Source organism: Rhyacophila brunnea, unplaced genomic scaffold, assembly GCF_057557595.1.
Source record: "Rhyacophila brunnea isolate RB1 unplaced genomic scaffold, BYU_Rbru_1.0 scaffold_6, whole genome shotgun sequence".
NCBI lineage: Eukaryota > Metazoa > Arthropoda > Insecta > Trichoptera > Rhyacophilidae > Rhyacophila > Rhyacophila brunnea.
In genome coordinates, this window is record NW_028233276.1 from 20,287,408 (window position 1) to 20,301,148 (window position 13,741).

The 13,741-nt window shown below is 32.4% G+C and overlaps 1 protein-coding gene across 1 annotated transcript; it reads left to right on the top strand.

The window, feature by feature from the left end:
* Positions 1 to 953: 953 nt before the first annotated feature.
* Positions 954 to 12,749, top strand: LOC147065373 (retinol dehydrogenase 12-like). The gene is made up of 5 exons (XM_085957121.1): positions 954 to 1,087; positions 2,390 to 2,752; positions 7,145 to 7,266; positions 9,426 to 9,643; positions 11,725 to 12,749. Exons 1-5 carry the CDS (start codon positions 1,057 to 1,059, stop codon positions 11,900 to 11,902), a joined length of 912 nt encoding a protein of 303 aa, XP_085813247.1. The 5' UTR covers positions 954 to 1,056; the 3' UTR covers positions 11,903 to 12,749.
* Positions 12,750 to 13,741: the final 992 nt, after the last annotated feature.

Consider the following 13,741-nt stretch of genomic DNA (forward strand, 5'->3'; position numbering starts at 1 on the left):
GTTAATTGAAAAAAATCACACGGGGCGAGTCCGGGGAATATGGTGGATAAGAAACCAGTTTGAATCCCGATTCATGCAAATTTGCCATTGCAACGGTCGATTTATTGGACGGTGATGGAAAATGATGGACAAAATCTAAATATGTCAGTTGAAAGGGAAGGACTTCTCAAGTCGATCCGATTGGCTATTATGACTTAGTATCTACGAGGGAAAATTTATCAGCTTTCAAAAAGTTTGCGGGAGCTTACGGCAAGCAAAAAAGTATTTTCTCATCGAGCATTGACCGTAATATTATTATTATATCAAAATTAGAATCACGTACACTTTGGCGCACGCCAACGAAGGTCTTGGAAAGTTGCTCCTAGAATATTATCATCTACAACGTCGAAGGTCGCTTAACTTAAGTTAAGCTACGGTACAACCTTGCAAGATGTGGTGGGTACTGGAAGGAAAACCAAGGTGACAGAAAAAAAATGTGCCTCATTTTTGGCTGTTTATACTTTAACTTTTCTTTCAACCGATCAAATAATGCCGATCTTTGTAATTTCCTTGCCCTTTTGCCGTTTTGTCTGTTTTGTTTATTAATATTAAAAGTCACACTACAGTCAAGGGTGGGCATTGAGCGCTTCCATCAACCACTCTCTACCCTATTCCATTTCCTCGTTCCTTTTCATGAATAATAATTGTCAGTTGGATAAGCACCTATAGAAATCCTTTTCTACTAACAGAATCGTGGTATTACGACACATCGACATTTCTCCAGTTTTGTTGGTGATAGGCGGTTCTACGACATTTTGAGTTCCATTCTGATAATGTGTCCTGGCCAGCGAAATTTTTAGATTTTTATGCACTTCACAATACCCAGTTCATTGCAGATACATTACAGTTCTCGTCGCCACTACTTTTAATGTTCACTGAATTTTTAAATAAAATCGATATTGTTTTAGGTGGCCTGCATTAATATCGTCAATACCTATCTTACACGGAAAATGTTTGAGTGAAAAACGCCTCGATGGAAAAACTGCAGTAATAACCGGATGCTCTTCAGGCATAGGAATGGAAACGGCTGCTGACTTTTATAGACGAGGTAATAATGTAACATATATATATATATAAGACTATTTATATTTAAAAAAAAAACCGCCTTTCAAAGGCGAAAGACGACAATATATTATTATCTACCGATTGTATATAATTTGAATAGAAATTACAAGCGATGGTCTCCAATATTAATTGAATTTGAGATGATACCTAGGATGCGTATATTTGTTAATAAATTTTACCGGTTGTTAAATTGGCGAAGGACATTAGTTGGAATCTGGTGAATGCAGGGCCAAGTCTCAATCGCTACAAATGTTTTTCAAAAATATTTCTCAAATCCTAGTTATGTTTCCAAATTTCAAACTTGTCGGAAAAGATAGGGCATTTTTCGCATTGAAAGGTTTATTCAGCTCCAATATGATCCTATATCCTGAAATGATAATCATATCCTATAAATATGATAATCCAAATTGATAAAATTCTGGGTATATTATAACGCGATCGTGAAACCAATCGTTCTGTTGGATGTGTTTTGTGCAACCAGAAGCCTAATGAAGAAACGAGACAAAACTGACCTCTTCGAAAAATATAAACCCTGTTCACTCAATGTCTTGAGGGCGCGAAGTTTCAGATGGGCTGGTCATATTATAAGATATGATTGATCCGCAATGTTTAGAAGTTACCCCACCCCAGTAGAGACTCGGTCCCTGGGCCTCTCCCGGGGGACGGAGAAACGCTGAATCTAACCGACTGGCGAGAGAATATCTCGGGGTAGATATTTCCACAGTCAGCCATGAACTTCAATGATTAGCTGTAATACCAGCTTAAGTTTGTACATTTCCGAGGACTTCCAAATTACGTATGTACTATTGAATATTTATTTATCATATGGGATAGGCCCTTCCCTAAAGTTATATAGATGTGATGCATACACATTTTCTGATAGTTCGTAAAGAATTCGGAGCCCTTCATTGGTTGGCGTATTGGTATAAATTAATGGTATGTAGCCAATGCGAAATTAATTGATTAGTATGGAATGATTTTTAGCCAATGAGATTTTATATTGGGTTTGCCCAAATTGAAAGTAGACATTGTACGATTTTCATTTGGAAGAATGTATATATTGGTATAGTAATATAATAACTGTGTTTCAAGATTTTTTACACTTATTAAATTATGAAAAATACACATCTGTCGAAGATTTTGAAACTTTCTAATGAATCAAAACGATTCATGACTTTCAAGGAAACCATCACTGTGTTTATTACTATCCAATAGGCGATCTTCGCGTTTCACTGGTGTAGTTTATAGAATATATTACTTATTATAAATTTATTATTTGTTTTAGGTTCTAGAGTAATAATGGCTTGTTTGAATGATACTGAATCCAAAATTGCAATGGCAGGTGTCAAGCAACGATGCAAAGATGATACAAGCCTAGGTACATTAGCGGTCACAAAATTAGATCTTGCTTCGCTAGCATCAGTGCGAAAATGTACCGAACATATCATGGAGACCGAAAAGGAAATTCACATCTTAGTAAACAATGCAGGCATTATGATGTGTCCTCAGGGAAAGACCATTGACGGATTTGAATCGCAACTTGGCATCAATCATCTTGGGCATTTTTTATTCACATTGCTTCTGCTTCCAAGAATTATTGAATCTAAGCCATCTAGGATCATTGGGATCTGTTCTGTTCTTCACTACTGTGAGTATTAATTAATTCACTATTCACTTACATAATATTATGCTTTCTGCTTATTGGGATAATTTCTTTAATTTTCCTTATTTATTTGATGATGTCAATCATAACACGGTTTTTGATCTGGTAAAATTTATTGGTAATCTAAAAGTTTAATTTTGCTTTTCTCAAATGTGGTTCTGCGTGGGTTGTTCCTGGTAATATATGATTTTGGCAAAGGGATTGTAGGTGATTAGCTAAAGTCATTCCAATCAAAGTTAAAACTGTGGCATACTAATAAGTCCAGTATTATTTATTTTAGCGACTATTACAGCCATAATACTAATTAAATTATTATTGGTAAGATATGTGAAGTAAGTCATATTCTAATCCGCTTTTACACTCAAAAGTCCAGTGACCATTACGAGGTAAAATTATTCTCCCTAGTATTTTTGATTTGCAGCAAGAGTTGTTGACATGTTTTCTAGATTCGATAGATATATTTTCAATCTCATAAATTGGAATATTTTTCTAGGTCTCAGCTCTGAATCATTTAATTTGGGCTACTTTTTGAGAGTTTTTAGTGAATAATAAGAAAATCGCAGTGTAAAATATAGGATTCTTTTATGTTGTAGGTATAACATATAAAAGATATATAAAATAAGATCAAAATGATATTTACTTGTATGAATATATATATAGTAATATAGGTTATATATGTAAAATATATTTTCAGAATATATTACATTATTTTCATCCTAGAGCCGGAGTGCAAAGTCATGGGGCATATACACTAACTGGTAGCATGGAAAATCTTAAAGTTCTCAATGAAACAAATGTTCATTAAGCCCACTTACATATTGTATTTAAACATCCAAGAAAGGTTGCACTATCGAGTGTCCAAAATTTCGTTAGTTTTTCTTGTGACGTTCTTCTATATTTAAATGCATGGCCAAACTTTATACCACTTTACTTACAAAATATTTATTTATTGATAATAATATTAATGATAATTGATATTCACAAAATTGTATAAATTTTGAATTACATGAATTTTATCCCTATACGTAATTAATTAAATAATCTCTTAATAGGAACCAAACAAAGTTTAACTGAATATTAATAGGTATTATAGTATTATGTACATTATATACATATATACTTACCTAAATACTGGTTTAACGAGAACAATCCCTATCAAATATAATATACGTTTTGCAATACGTAATGGGACCATTTTTTACTATGCAGTCTGATAAGATTTTATTTTAAACACGTTTCTTTAATAATTATAATGACATTTAACTGATAATTATGGACCTCCTTATTGACAGGTCATAAAGGTTAGTTGGTCTAAGATAATATTTAAAAGAAATAGGTTTAAATTTCTGTGCTCTCAGATAAAGTACATTTTACACGAGCAGACGACTACATCGACCTTCTGGCCTGATTGAGAAATGTCATGTTGGATCTTATCATCGAGTTGTGTGTGGAATAGAAAAAGAATTTATATTTCAACCCAATCCTACTCTACAATTAGGGTGACAGTTGAAGGTATGCTGTTAAGATCCAACATAATCAGTGCATACTAAACATTGTCAGGCATTCGTATTTGTTTCAATTGAACTAAAACATCAAATTGCAGATAGTGATAGTATGTATTAGTTGGTTTTTTTTAAATCAAATTAAACCCTGCGTAAATCAATCTATAATAGATAACTGTATAAAAAATATTCGTCTATCTATAATATATTTAAAATTATGCCATTAAATTACATAATTTTAGATATACACAGAAGAATTCTTATTATCTATTATTCTTTGGTTTATGGTGAGGTAACTATAATTAAAAAAAAAACTAACTTACACCATCTAAAATTTGTACTCTTAATTCAATGAAAACAATTACTATTACCAACTACTATCTATGGTGGGTTGGCTTAGGCAGAGTTATATTAAATTTTAAAAACTTATTAGTACCATCTGCAATTTGTATTCTTAATTCAATGAAAACAGGTAAATATAACTGACAAAGTTTAGTGTGCACTATTTACGTCGGATCTTAACAGCTTGCATCCACCCTTCGCCACTGCTTCGACTATCTTAAACAGACAAATATATCAAAAATCTTTAAATTGACACACTCACCATTTACTAATAATTAGAGCATTTCCACTAATTATTGACTGTGTCATTAACCGACATCAGAAATTATGTATTTCAATACAATAATAGTGTCGGGATTTTTTATGCTTCGATTATTTTTTAAACCAAGATGTCGATATTTTCTAATAAAGTGACTGCATTTTCTGCTTCATTGAAAATTACCACTGCTCTCAAAAATTGTAATTTTGTATTCGTTCTTTCATACGCCGCCGCCCTCATAATGTACTTCCCCTATGCAACGCATGATCTACTTACCTCCAAATGACATCGCTGGCACCTACATATTCGTACTTAGTATGTATAATTATATTAACCGTTGAATTTTAAAGAAATTTCAATGCATGCCAGACAAAATTGGTTGTTTCAAACATATTATAATATTTTTATATGGAACGGAACCATTTAAACCAGTTGCGATAACTTGTCTTTCGTAGTAATTAGGCAGGGCTAATGTGATTATTATAACGGTTGCTATTGTTGACGGTACGAAACTTATAATAATAAATGCATATTGCGTTGCTTTCTCACGCTCAGCGCCGCTCCGACAATGTCAAAACTATCAAACCTCGCGATAATGTGGTTTGTTTACAATTGCGTTTAATTGAACCAATAATTTTTGCAATTATTAATTAATAGGATAAAAAGCTCATAAATCATATCAAATATATATATATAATTTGAGAAAAGAAAACTATTATTGTAAGTATACAATTAATTTTACGATTTTATTGTTAATAACATGTCAACCATTATATTGTTATTGTCGCGAAAGAATACAATTTCGGATTATAATAATTAATTTCAGTTTATCATTTATACAACATGTTGCGAATAATGAGCATTATTAATTAAACAATTGGAAATTTATTAAAGAATAATAATTGCAACAAATTTATTGTAATAAATTAATAATATTATTTAATGGAATATTTTTAATTGGATTTATAATTTGATCTATATGTAGGTATAATTATTGCAATTAAATTATTTGGTACAGTTCGGTTATGAGGAATACAGCGGCAAACACGTTTTGAAAATAGCCGATATACAGGATTATTTGTTAATTTAACCTAACCAAACCTAACCTAACCTAAACTAACCCAAACTAACAAATAATCCAGTATATCAGTAGGGTATTTTCAAGATGTGTTTTCCGCTGTATTCCTCATAACCGAACTGTACCAATTATTTTTATCTTCTTTTATAGAGATGGAGCCTAAATGTATGAAATTGAAGCAATTTCATTTTCAGGTAACTACTGTTATGACATAACACACTACTGCTATGACATTTATTTGCCAATTTGTAGGGCGTACTAAAAGATAATCCGTCACAATGAGTGGAGAAGCAGCCGATAATACTATACTTTGGCATTATTATTTAGTTGAAAAATCATGTAAAATGTGTGTAAACCCGTTTATAACTGCACTCAAATAAGTAATCACAATGAACATAAAAAAAATGGCCAACATTGCGTAATTACGTAAGAACATCTAAAGAACAACTGAGCGATACTATAGTAATATGTGTGTAGTTTACCAACTTAAAAATACATTGATGCCACTATAAAAATGTTTATTTAAAAACGCGCGAAAAAACGGAATTCTCCGTGCGCGGTGCTTTGCTAGCCCGGAAAGTCCGGAATTGAGAGGGAAAGGGGAAATGAAGTAGTGATAATATATGGACACATACCAACATAAATTTGTGACACATTTATTTAATATTATGTATTATCTTATGATTATATGGTAAATGTCGATTATTACTTATTTATTAACGGCACATGTACATGTTATGAAACAATATATAGTATATAAAATACAATAGCCAAACACATCACACATAATAATAATAAAAATAACAGATATGTGGTTACATGTAAGTTGTACGTATGCAGTTCATCGTAGGACACTTATTCTTGCGCCGCAGTACGTGAAATATGAGTTCGTGTAACATTTTATCAAATGACGAGTTCTTCGTTGAATATTTCACCGTGGAATACATTTGTACGTATCTTACAAAATGCGGCAAAATGTTTTACGTACTGCGGCGCACGAATAAGTGTCCTGCGGTGAACTGTTTACGTACAAATTTCCGGATACGCAGATATGTACACTACAATTATTACAGATTGGAAACAGTTTTAAAAAATAAATCGTTTCCAATCTAAACCATTATAAACATTTATCACATGACTATAAAAATTATAATAGGTGTTTACAAATAATATTATTAAGTATACTCTTTCTGCAGTTGGAACAATCAATTTTGACGATCTGTTTTATGAGACACGGAAGTATTCCGCCTTTGGCGCCTACAACCAGAGCAAATTAGCAGTGATTTTATTTAATAATGAGTTAGCCAGAAGACTAGAGGTGAGAATGACCAAGTTTAATTTAAAATACAATTTATATTTTTCTTTCTAGAAAGCTGCACTGCTAGCAGAAGGTCGTAGATAGGGAATCCAATCCCGAGCCAAAATTCTGATCCCGGGATTTCGGGATTACAATTTGACAATCCCGGGATCCCGGGACTGGTCCCGGGATTGGCATTTTTTTCCATTGTTAATATAAAAATTTTATATTCACAAATAACATTGATAAAATCGGTCAAAAATAAATCTAGTATAATTTATACTATTTAAGACATTTATTGTTAATATTGTATATCTACGTTCAATCTTGGAAATACATAATTTTAATGGAGTAAATAATATTGTAATATAAATAATAATGTGAATTTAATATGAGACTGCTGTTTCTGATAGTAAAGACTTAATGAATGGATTAGCGAGATTTAAAATAGTAAAGCAAATAATCATGGCGTACTTTTGGCCTTTCCGCATCATAAATCTAATTAGTCAGCCAAATATGAAACTGCCGTAAAACGTATGAGATCATGGTGGAATTACTTTGTTAAAAGTGCGAAGCATTTTTTTTCCATTTTTTCTCATTTTTATTAATCTATGTGAAAAAATAAAACGAATCGGCAACATACACATGGGTATAAATCAAACTTCATTCAAACTCAGTTAATTTCTAATGTAGTTATTTTTTATTATAAGTATTTTTTCTGTTATATTTTTGCTTTTATTTTATGTTCCATAAAAATTGATAAAAAAATCAATCCCGAAATCCCGGGATTATGTTTATCAATCCCGGGATTCATAGGTATCGGAAATAGCTCGGGATCTCGGGATCCCGGGATTCAGGATCCCGGGATTGGAATCCCTAGTCGTAGATCATTATGACTGCTAGACTCTATAGAGAAGTGCTAAAGTCTCTGCGGAAAGCACTCGGCGTTAGTCCAATTAATAAGACAATACAATGAAAACAACGAAAACCCAAAATTTTACATAACAATTATTCTATTATTCAGTAAATATTTGATTTTATTGAATAGCAACACTTTAATGGTGTTGATCGCTTCGTTAAAATATAGAAACTAGGTAGGTAACCTACAGACTAGGGAATTCAATCCCGAGCCAAAATGTTGATTTCGGGATTACAATTTGCCGGTCCCGAGATCCCGGGACTGGTCCCGGGATTGGCTTTTTTTCAATAGTTAATATAAAATTTTTATATACTTACATAAATAACGTTGATAAAATCGGTCAAAAATAAATCTAGTATAATAATTTATACTATTTAAGACATTTATTGTTAATAGTGTGTAAGTTCAATCTATGTGTACTTGCCAGACCCAGGATTCGAATCTGGGACCCACGGCGTTATAGTCCAAGTGGCTGACATCCATTTCTCGTAAATAACAAAATCTGTCAATACAAACCTCTACCCTGTGGAGGCCCATATGATTCTATTAGGATCGGACATGGTCGAAAGAAGAAAAGAATTTCAATCTTGGGAATACGTACGTTTAATGGAATAAATAATATTGTTATATAAATAATAATGTGAAAGTAAAACAGTTTTATTTATTTATGAAAAGATAATATAATAAGATTATTTCTAATGTATTTATATGTTATTTAGTAATAGTTTAGTAAAGTATTTTTTCGGTTATATTTTCGTTTTTATTTTATTTTCCATGAAAATTGATTAAAAAAATCAATCCAGAAAGTTTCGGGACTATGTTTACCAATTCCGGGATTCATAGGTATCGAAAATAGTTCAGGATCCCGGGATTGGAATCCTTACTGCCGACCTATCAACTAATATAATTTGTCATATAAGTACCTTTTTCTTATGTTGAAAAACAATGACAGATAAATAAAATATAAAAATCCAAAATACCTACTAAATGTTTTTACACAATGTTTATAGTAAACTTATCAAAAAAGATTATGCACCTCACACGATAATAATATGTTTTATGTAATAAAGCCGGGTTTGAGGCTACTGTCTAGAAAAATCTTTAAATTGTATTTTTCTTTACAAAATTTCATTAAGTTTAATTTTTCAACAATATTGCAAATAGTAGCCGCCAGCTGTTGTTTTCGTTATTATCGCTGTTTATATCGATATTATAAGCTATCCTTGCGTCATATTTATAACACATTTATTTCATTCAATAGGCAAACGGGATAAAAGACGTGACGGTGTATTCTATTCACCCAGGAGTGGTCTGCACAAATCTCGGTCAATATTATGATAACACAATATTCATTGGATTTACTTGGTTGTGGAATAATTTGGGCAGATGGATACTGAAGACTCCCACTCAAGGAGCCCAAACCACAATATATTGTGCGGTTGATGACGCTTGCTCCAAAGAAACTGGTCGATATTATTGGTAAATACAATAAGTATATAATCCTGTATATTATATTGTCTAGTGATTGAATATGTGACGCTGTCTGTCCTCGACAGAGGTCAGAAAAACCAAACGTGAGTATAGATCCACCAGTACCTATAAGTTGTCCGCTGAGTGAGGGCGCCACATGCTAACATTTGACATATCATTCAATATTTATTATACTGTAATGAGCGTAGTTCTAAATTCGAATACCTGACGATTTATAGCATAAAGATTTAGAAATTTTCCCAAAACGTTTTTTCTGCATTGAGTGCTCTAATTCCCTCCAAAAAAATCATCAAAAATTTTATAAGACTTTTTAATTTTTCTCCAGAAAAGATTTTCTTCGAAATCAGTTTTTTACCGAAAAAAGATATCCGTCCAGCGCATCTATTCTATACACAAGACTGCTATCGGCCGCTATCGGCGGCTATCGAGGGTAGTTTTTCATATTTTTGTATTGAAGTAAGTATTATAATGTTTACAATATTTAACAGCACCTTTCTTGTCTTTCTTGTAAATTTTAGAGCGAGCTAGACAGTTTTGACAGTTTAGACAGCTAACTTTTTGTACTTAACAATTATAATACTTTAATACAAACATATGATAAACTACCCTCGATAACCGCCGATAGCGGTCTTGTGTATATAATAGATGCGCAGAAGCTCAGTAGATTTCACATGTTTCCAGGTGTTACATATTATGGCACCGCCCTTAAAGGTTCTATATTTTATTGACTACCGCTGGCTTAGTATATTTCGACCATGTCCGATCCTAATAGGATCATATGGGCCTCCACAGAGTAGAGGTTCGTATTAAAAAAATTTGTTTTTTACGAAAAATGGATGTCAGCCACTTGCTCAACCTATTAGGTCCATACCCTGACTCAGACACAAATTGAAAAACAATATGTGTACTTGCCAGACCCAGGATTCGAACCTGGGACCCACGGCATGATAGTCCAACGCTTAAGCCGCGCGGCCACCGTGGGTGTACTATACTGCATACCTAAATATATCTCACCGCAATCAAATAAACATTCTATAAAAACATTAAAAATGTTTTTTTTATATAATATCCCATAATTTTTTGTTTTCTTCCGCAGACGAAAAATATGCTCATTCTTATGTTATGCACTGATGGACCAACTATTAGCATAGATGTGTTTGCGGAATAGGGGTGATTTTCTCTGTCGATGCACCCTTACTACTGCCATCTTTAGATTAATAAAGCCTGAGCATAACTTTTTGCACAAGCAACGAGGGGTCCACTGCCATACTATTTATTGATAACGTACTTACTTGCAAGCAGAGTTTGGTATTCTATAATGACTGAAGAGTATAAATAAGTTATTGGTTATTGTCGTTTAGAATCGACTGTCACATTGACAAACATCTTAGTGTATTATGATATTATTATACACAGAAGAAGTTTACTTAGTTTGATCGTCACTTCCAATAATTATTAATAACACCTAACCACTAAATCAGATGAACTCCAAGGTCTCCAAGATATGTTAAAATAATCTGAAAGAAATCTGAAACTAAGAATACTCAGACAAGTGAACACGACACAGACAATGACAGGTCATCCATAGACAACGGGAGGCAGTGACGTCCCTAGACAAAATGCCGCCCCATGACAGCGCCAAAATGCCGCAACAATGTTGTATACTTAAACTATTTTTTATCATTCATGCACGTGTCGTTTCTGGTCATCAAGATTGTCGAAGGGCAACGGAAGTAAACTAGACATCGCGAACTCGACAAAAAAATTACAGTCCCTTTTTGTTAACTAATAGATTTTGTTTCCAACCAGTGAGCTGAATTTGTAATGGAAAGATATTTTCGTTATTACTAAGTTTAGGTAGTTTTTTCTATATACCAAATGATTCTCCTCGATTTGCCGCCCTTCGAGTAACTGCCGCCCCCAAGCGACGCTCAATCTGCCTACCCCCACGAGACGTCACTGACGGGAGGGGTGAAAAGTAGGACCAGTCGTGTAATGTATCGGCTTCCTTCTTCAGTGAGCAATGACCCTTACACATTATTTGCTAATGCAACTATGATTTTTTACAGCGACTGCTCACCACAAACACCTTCTACGGAGGCACAGGATCTCGAAGTTGCAGCAAAAATGTGGGAAGTGTCTAGTCAACTGGTAAAACTGAATCACAATTACGATCCATTTCAAAACGGAAGAAAAATCTCCATTGAACGACGATACAAGCCCTACAATATTAATCCTGTAAATTGATTGTGACCATTTAAACAAAAGAGAATAATATTGATTTGGGGCGCACAGTCATTGAAAAATATTAAATGGAAACTTCAGTGAAATTTAAAGAAATCCCGGGTTTCGGGAAATTGTTTCGCAATATTAAACGTGCAAAATATGAATATTTCTATAGATATATGATTTCTGATCAAGCTAAATAATATGTTTTAATGTTCAGATATTTTTGAAAGCCATTTAGGTACAACGAAAAATTAAATGTTTGCATTAAAATATTGATGAAATATATATTTGAGTTGCCTAGAGTCATACTAATATATTCCAAAAATCGAGTTTTGAGATAATCGCAAAAAACTACCAGATCACTGTTTTTTTTTGTAATTAGAAGAAAAGTATTGAACTCCTTTGAATATTAACGAATGAGTGAGTCGGTTAACATTGTTCTTTTTGAAATATATAATAAAATTATAATACTCCGAAAAATTCAGACATCCAGCACACTATGAGAAATAGAGTTCCCTGATTGGTTAGAAAGGCCTTGATGACAGAGCTCACATTATTCATTGAAAAATGTGAGTTAAGTTATAACACAGTCAACCTTATCAACTATTTTCACATGGTACGAGTAGTAACGTGTGACAGCCAACTATTTTTCTTTATATAGATTAATGCATTTAGAATCATTTGGTATATTTAACTAAAAAATGACGAAATTGCAAAATGTGAGTTATGACTGTAGGCGATTCATTATTTATAAGTAGTATGTAATTAACTAATTAAATGAGATTGATTATTTTTGTAATTAGGAGGCCATGTTCATTGCTATGGTACATACTATTCTTGTGAAATAAAATATAAGAACATATTTTTCCCAATTTTCATTTATTCCAGTAGTGGATACCAAATAACACAATAAATGCCTAAATCCCCCATTTATAATCCTATGATAATAAGATTCCGTGGTTATTATTAAAGTGTAACACTCCGGCAAACCCATACCGTATCAGTAAGTAGGTACTTGCACAATCCACCGATAATGAATGCTTCGCAACGAATTTTTTTCGAACTCAATGCCGATTCTGGAATAAAATAATTTTCTTTCTACGCATCATTTTAATAAATATAAATATATAAAAGCAACATTTACATTTTATGGTCAATGAAGATAAATTACAAAAAATGTGAAGACAAAAATAGTAGTAAAATAATTAAAAAGATAACAATATAATATAGATAGCACACATAAGAAATTATAAAGGTAAATAATAATAATTACAAGATAAAAAGAACTTTTCATATACTACGTTTATAAATTTTCCGTTGAGTCATATAAACTCGACAATTCTATGTATTAATAATTTAGGACAAATAAGGCAATTGTCAACAAATCATTTTGTTGCTATTTTGCAACAAACAAACAAATATAGAATACTGAAATGTCATTTTAATTTCCATAGTAACGCACGTATATATTAATAATTTAGTTGCTAGGACCACCCGTTTAGCAACCAATAATAGTGGATTGGATTACGGATTTCTTCCGAAATAACTTTTCATACAAAACAGAATTAACTGAAAATGAATTCAATTCTACTCCGGTGGTTCTTGGTCTGGTACGAATCTTCCAACCAATTTTTAACTAACTTCCCGACTAGCTAGACATTTGAAACTTTTAGAATAAGTATACGAGTATCAGAACACGATGCCAATGCATTTTTTTTAATACTTCTAGCCATCTTTAAGTAGAATTGAATTCATTTCAGTTAATTCTATTTTGTATGAAAAGTTATTTCAACACCATTATTGGTTGCTTAGCGGATGGTCCTAGCAACTAAATTATTAATATATACGTGCGTTACT

Coding starts and splice junctions, on each gene's coding strand:
- LOC147065373 (XM_085957121.1), top strand. CDS start 1,057: ATGGAAACGGCTGCTGACTTTTATAGACGAG. Junction 7,267..9,425: donor AGTTAGCCAGAAGACTAGAG/GTGAGAATGACC, acceptor TTCATTCAATAG/GCAAACGGGATAAAAGACGT. Junction 9,644..11,724: donor GAAACTGGTCGATATTATTG/GTAAATACAATA, acceptor GATTTTTTACAG/CGACTGCTCACCACAAACAC.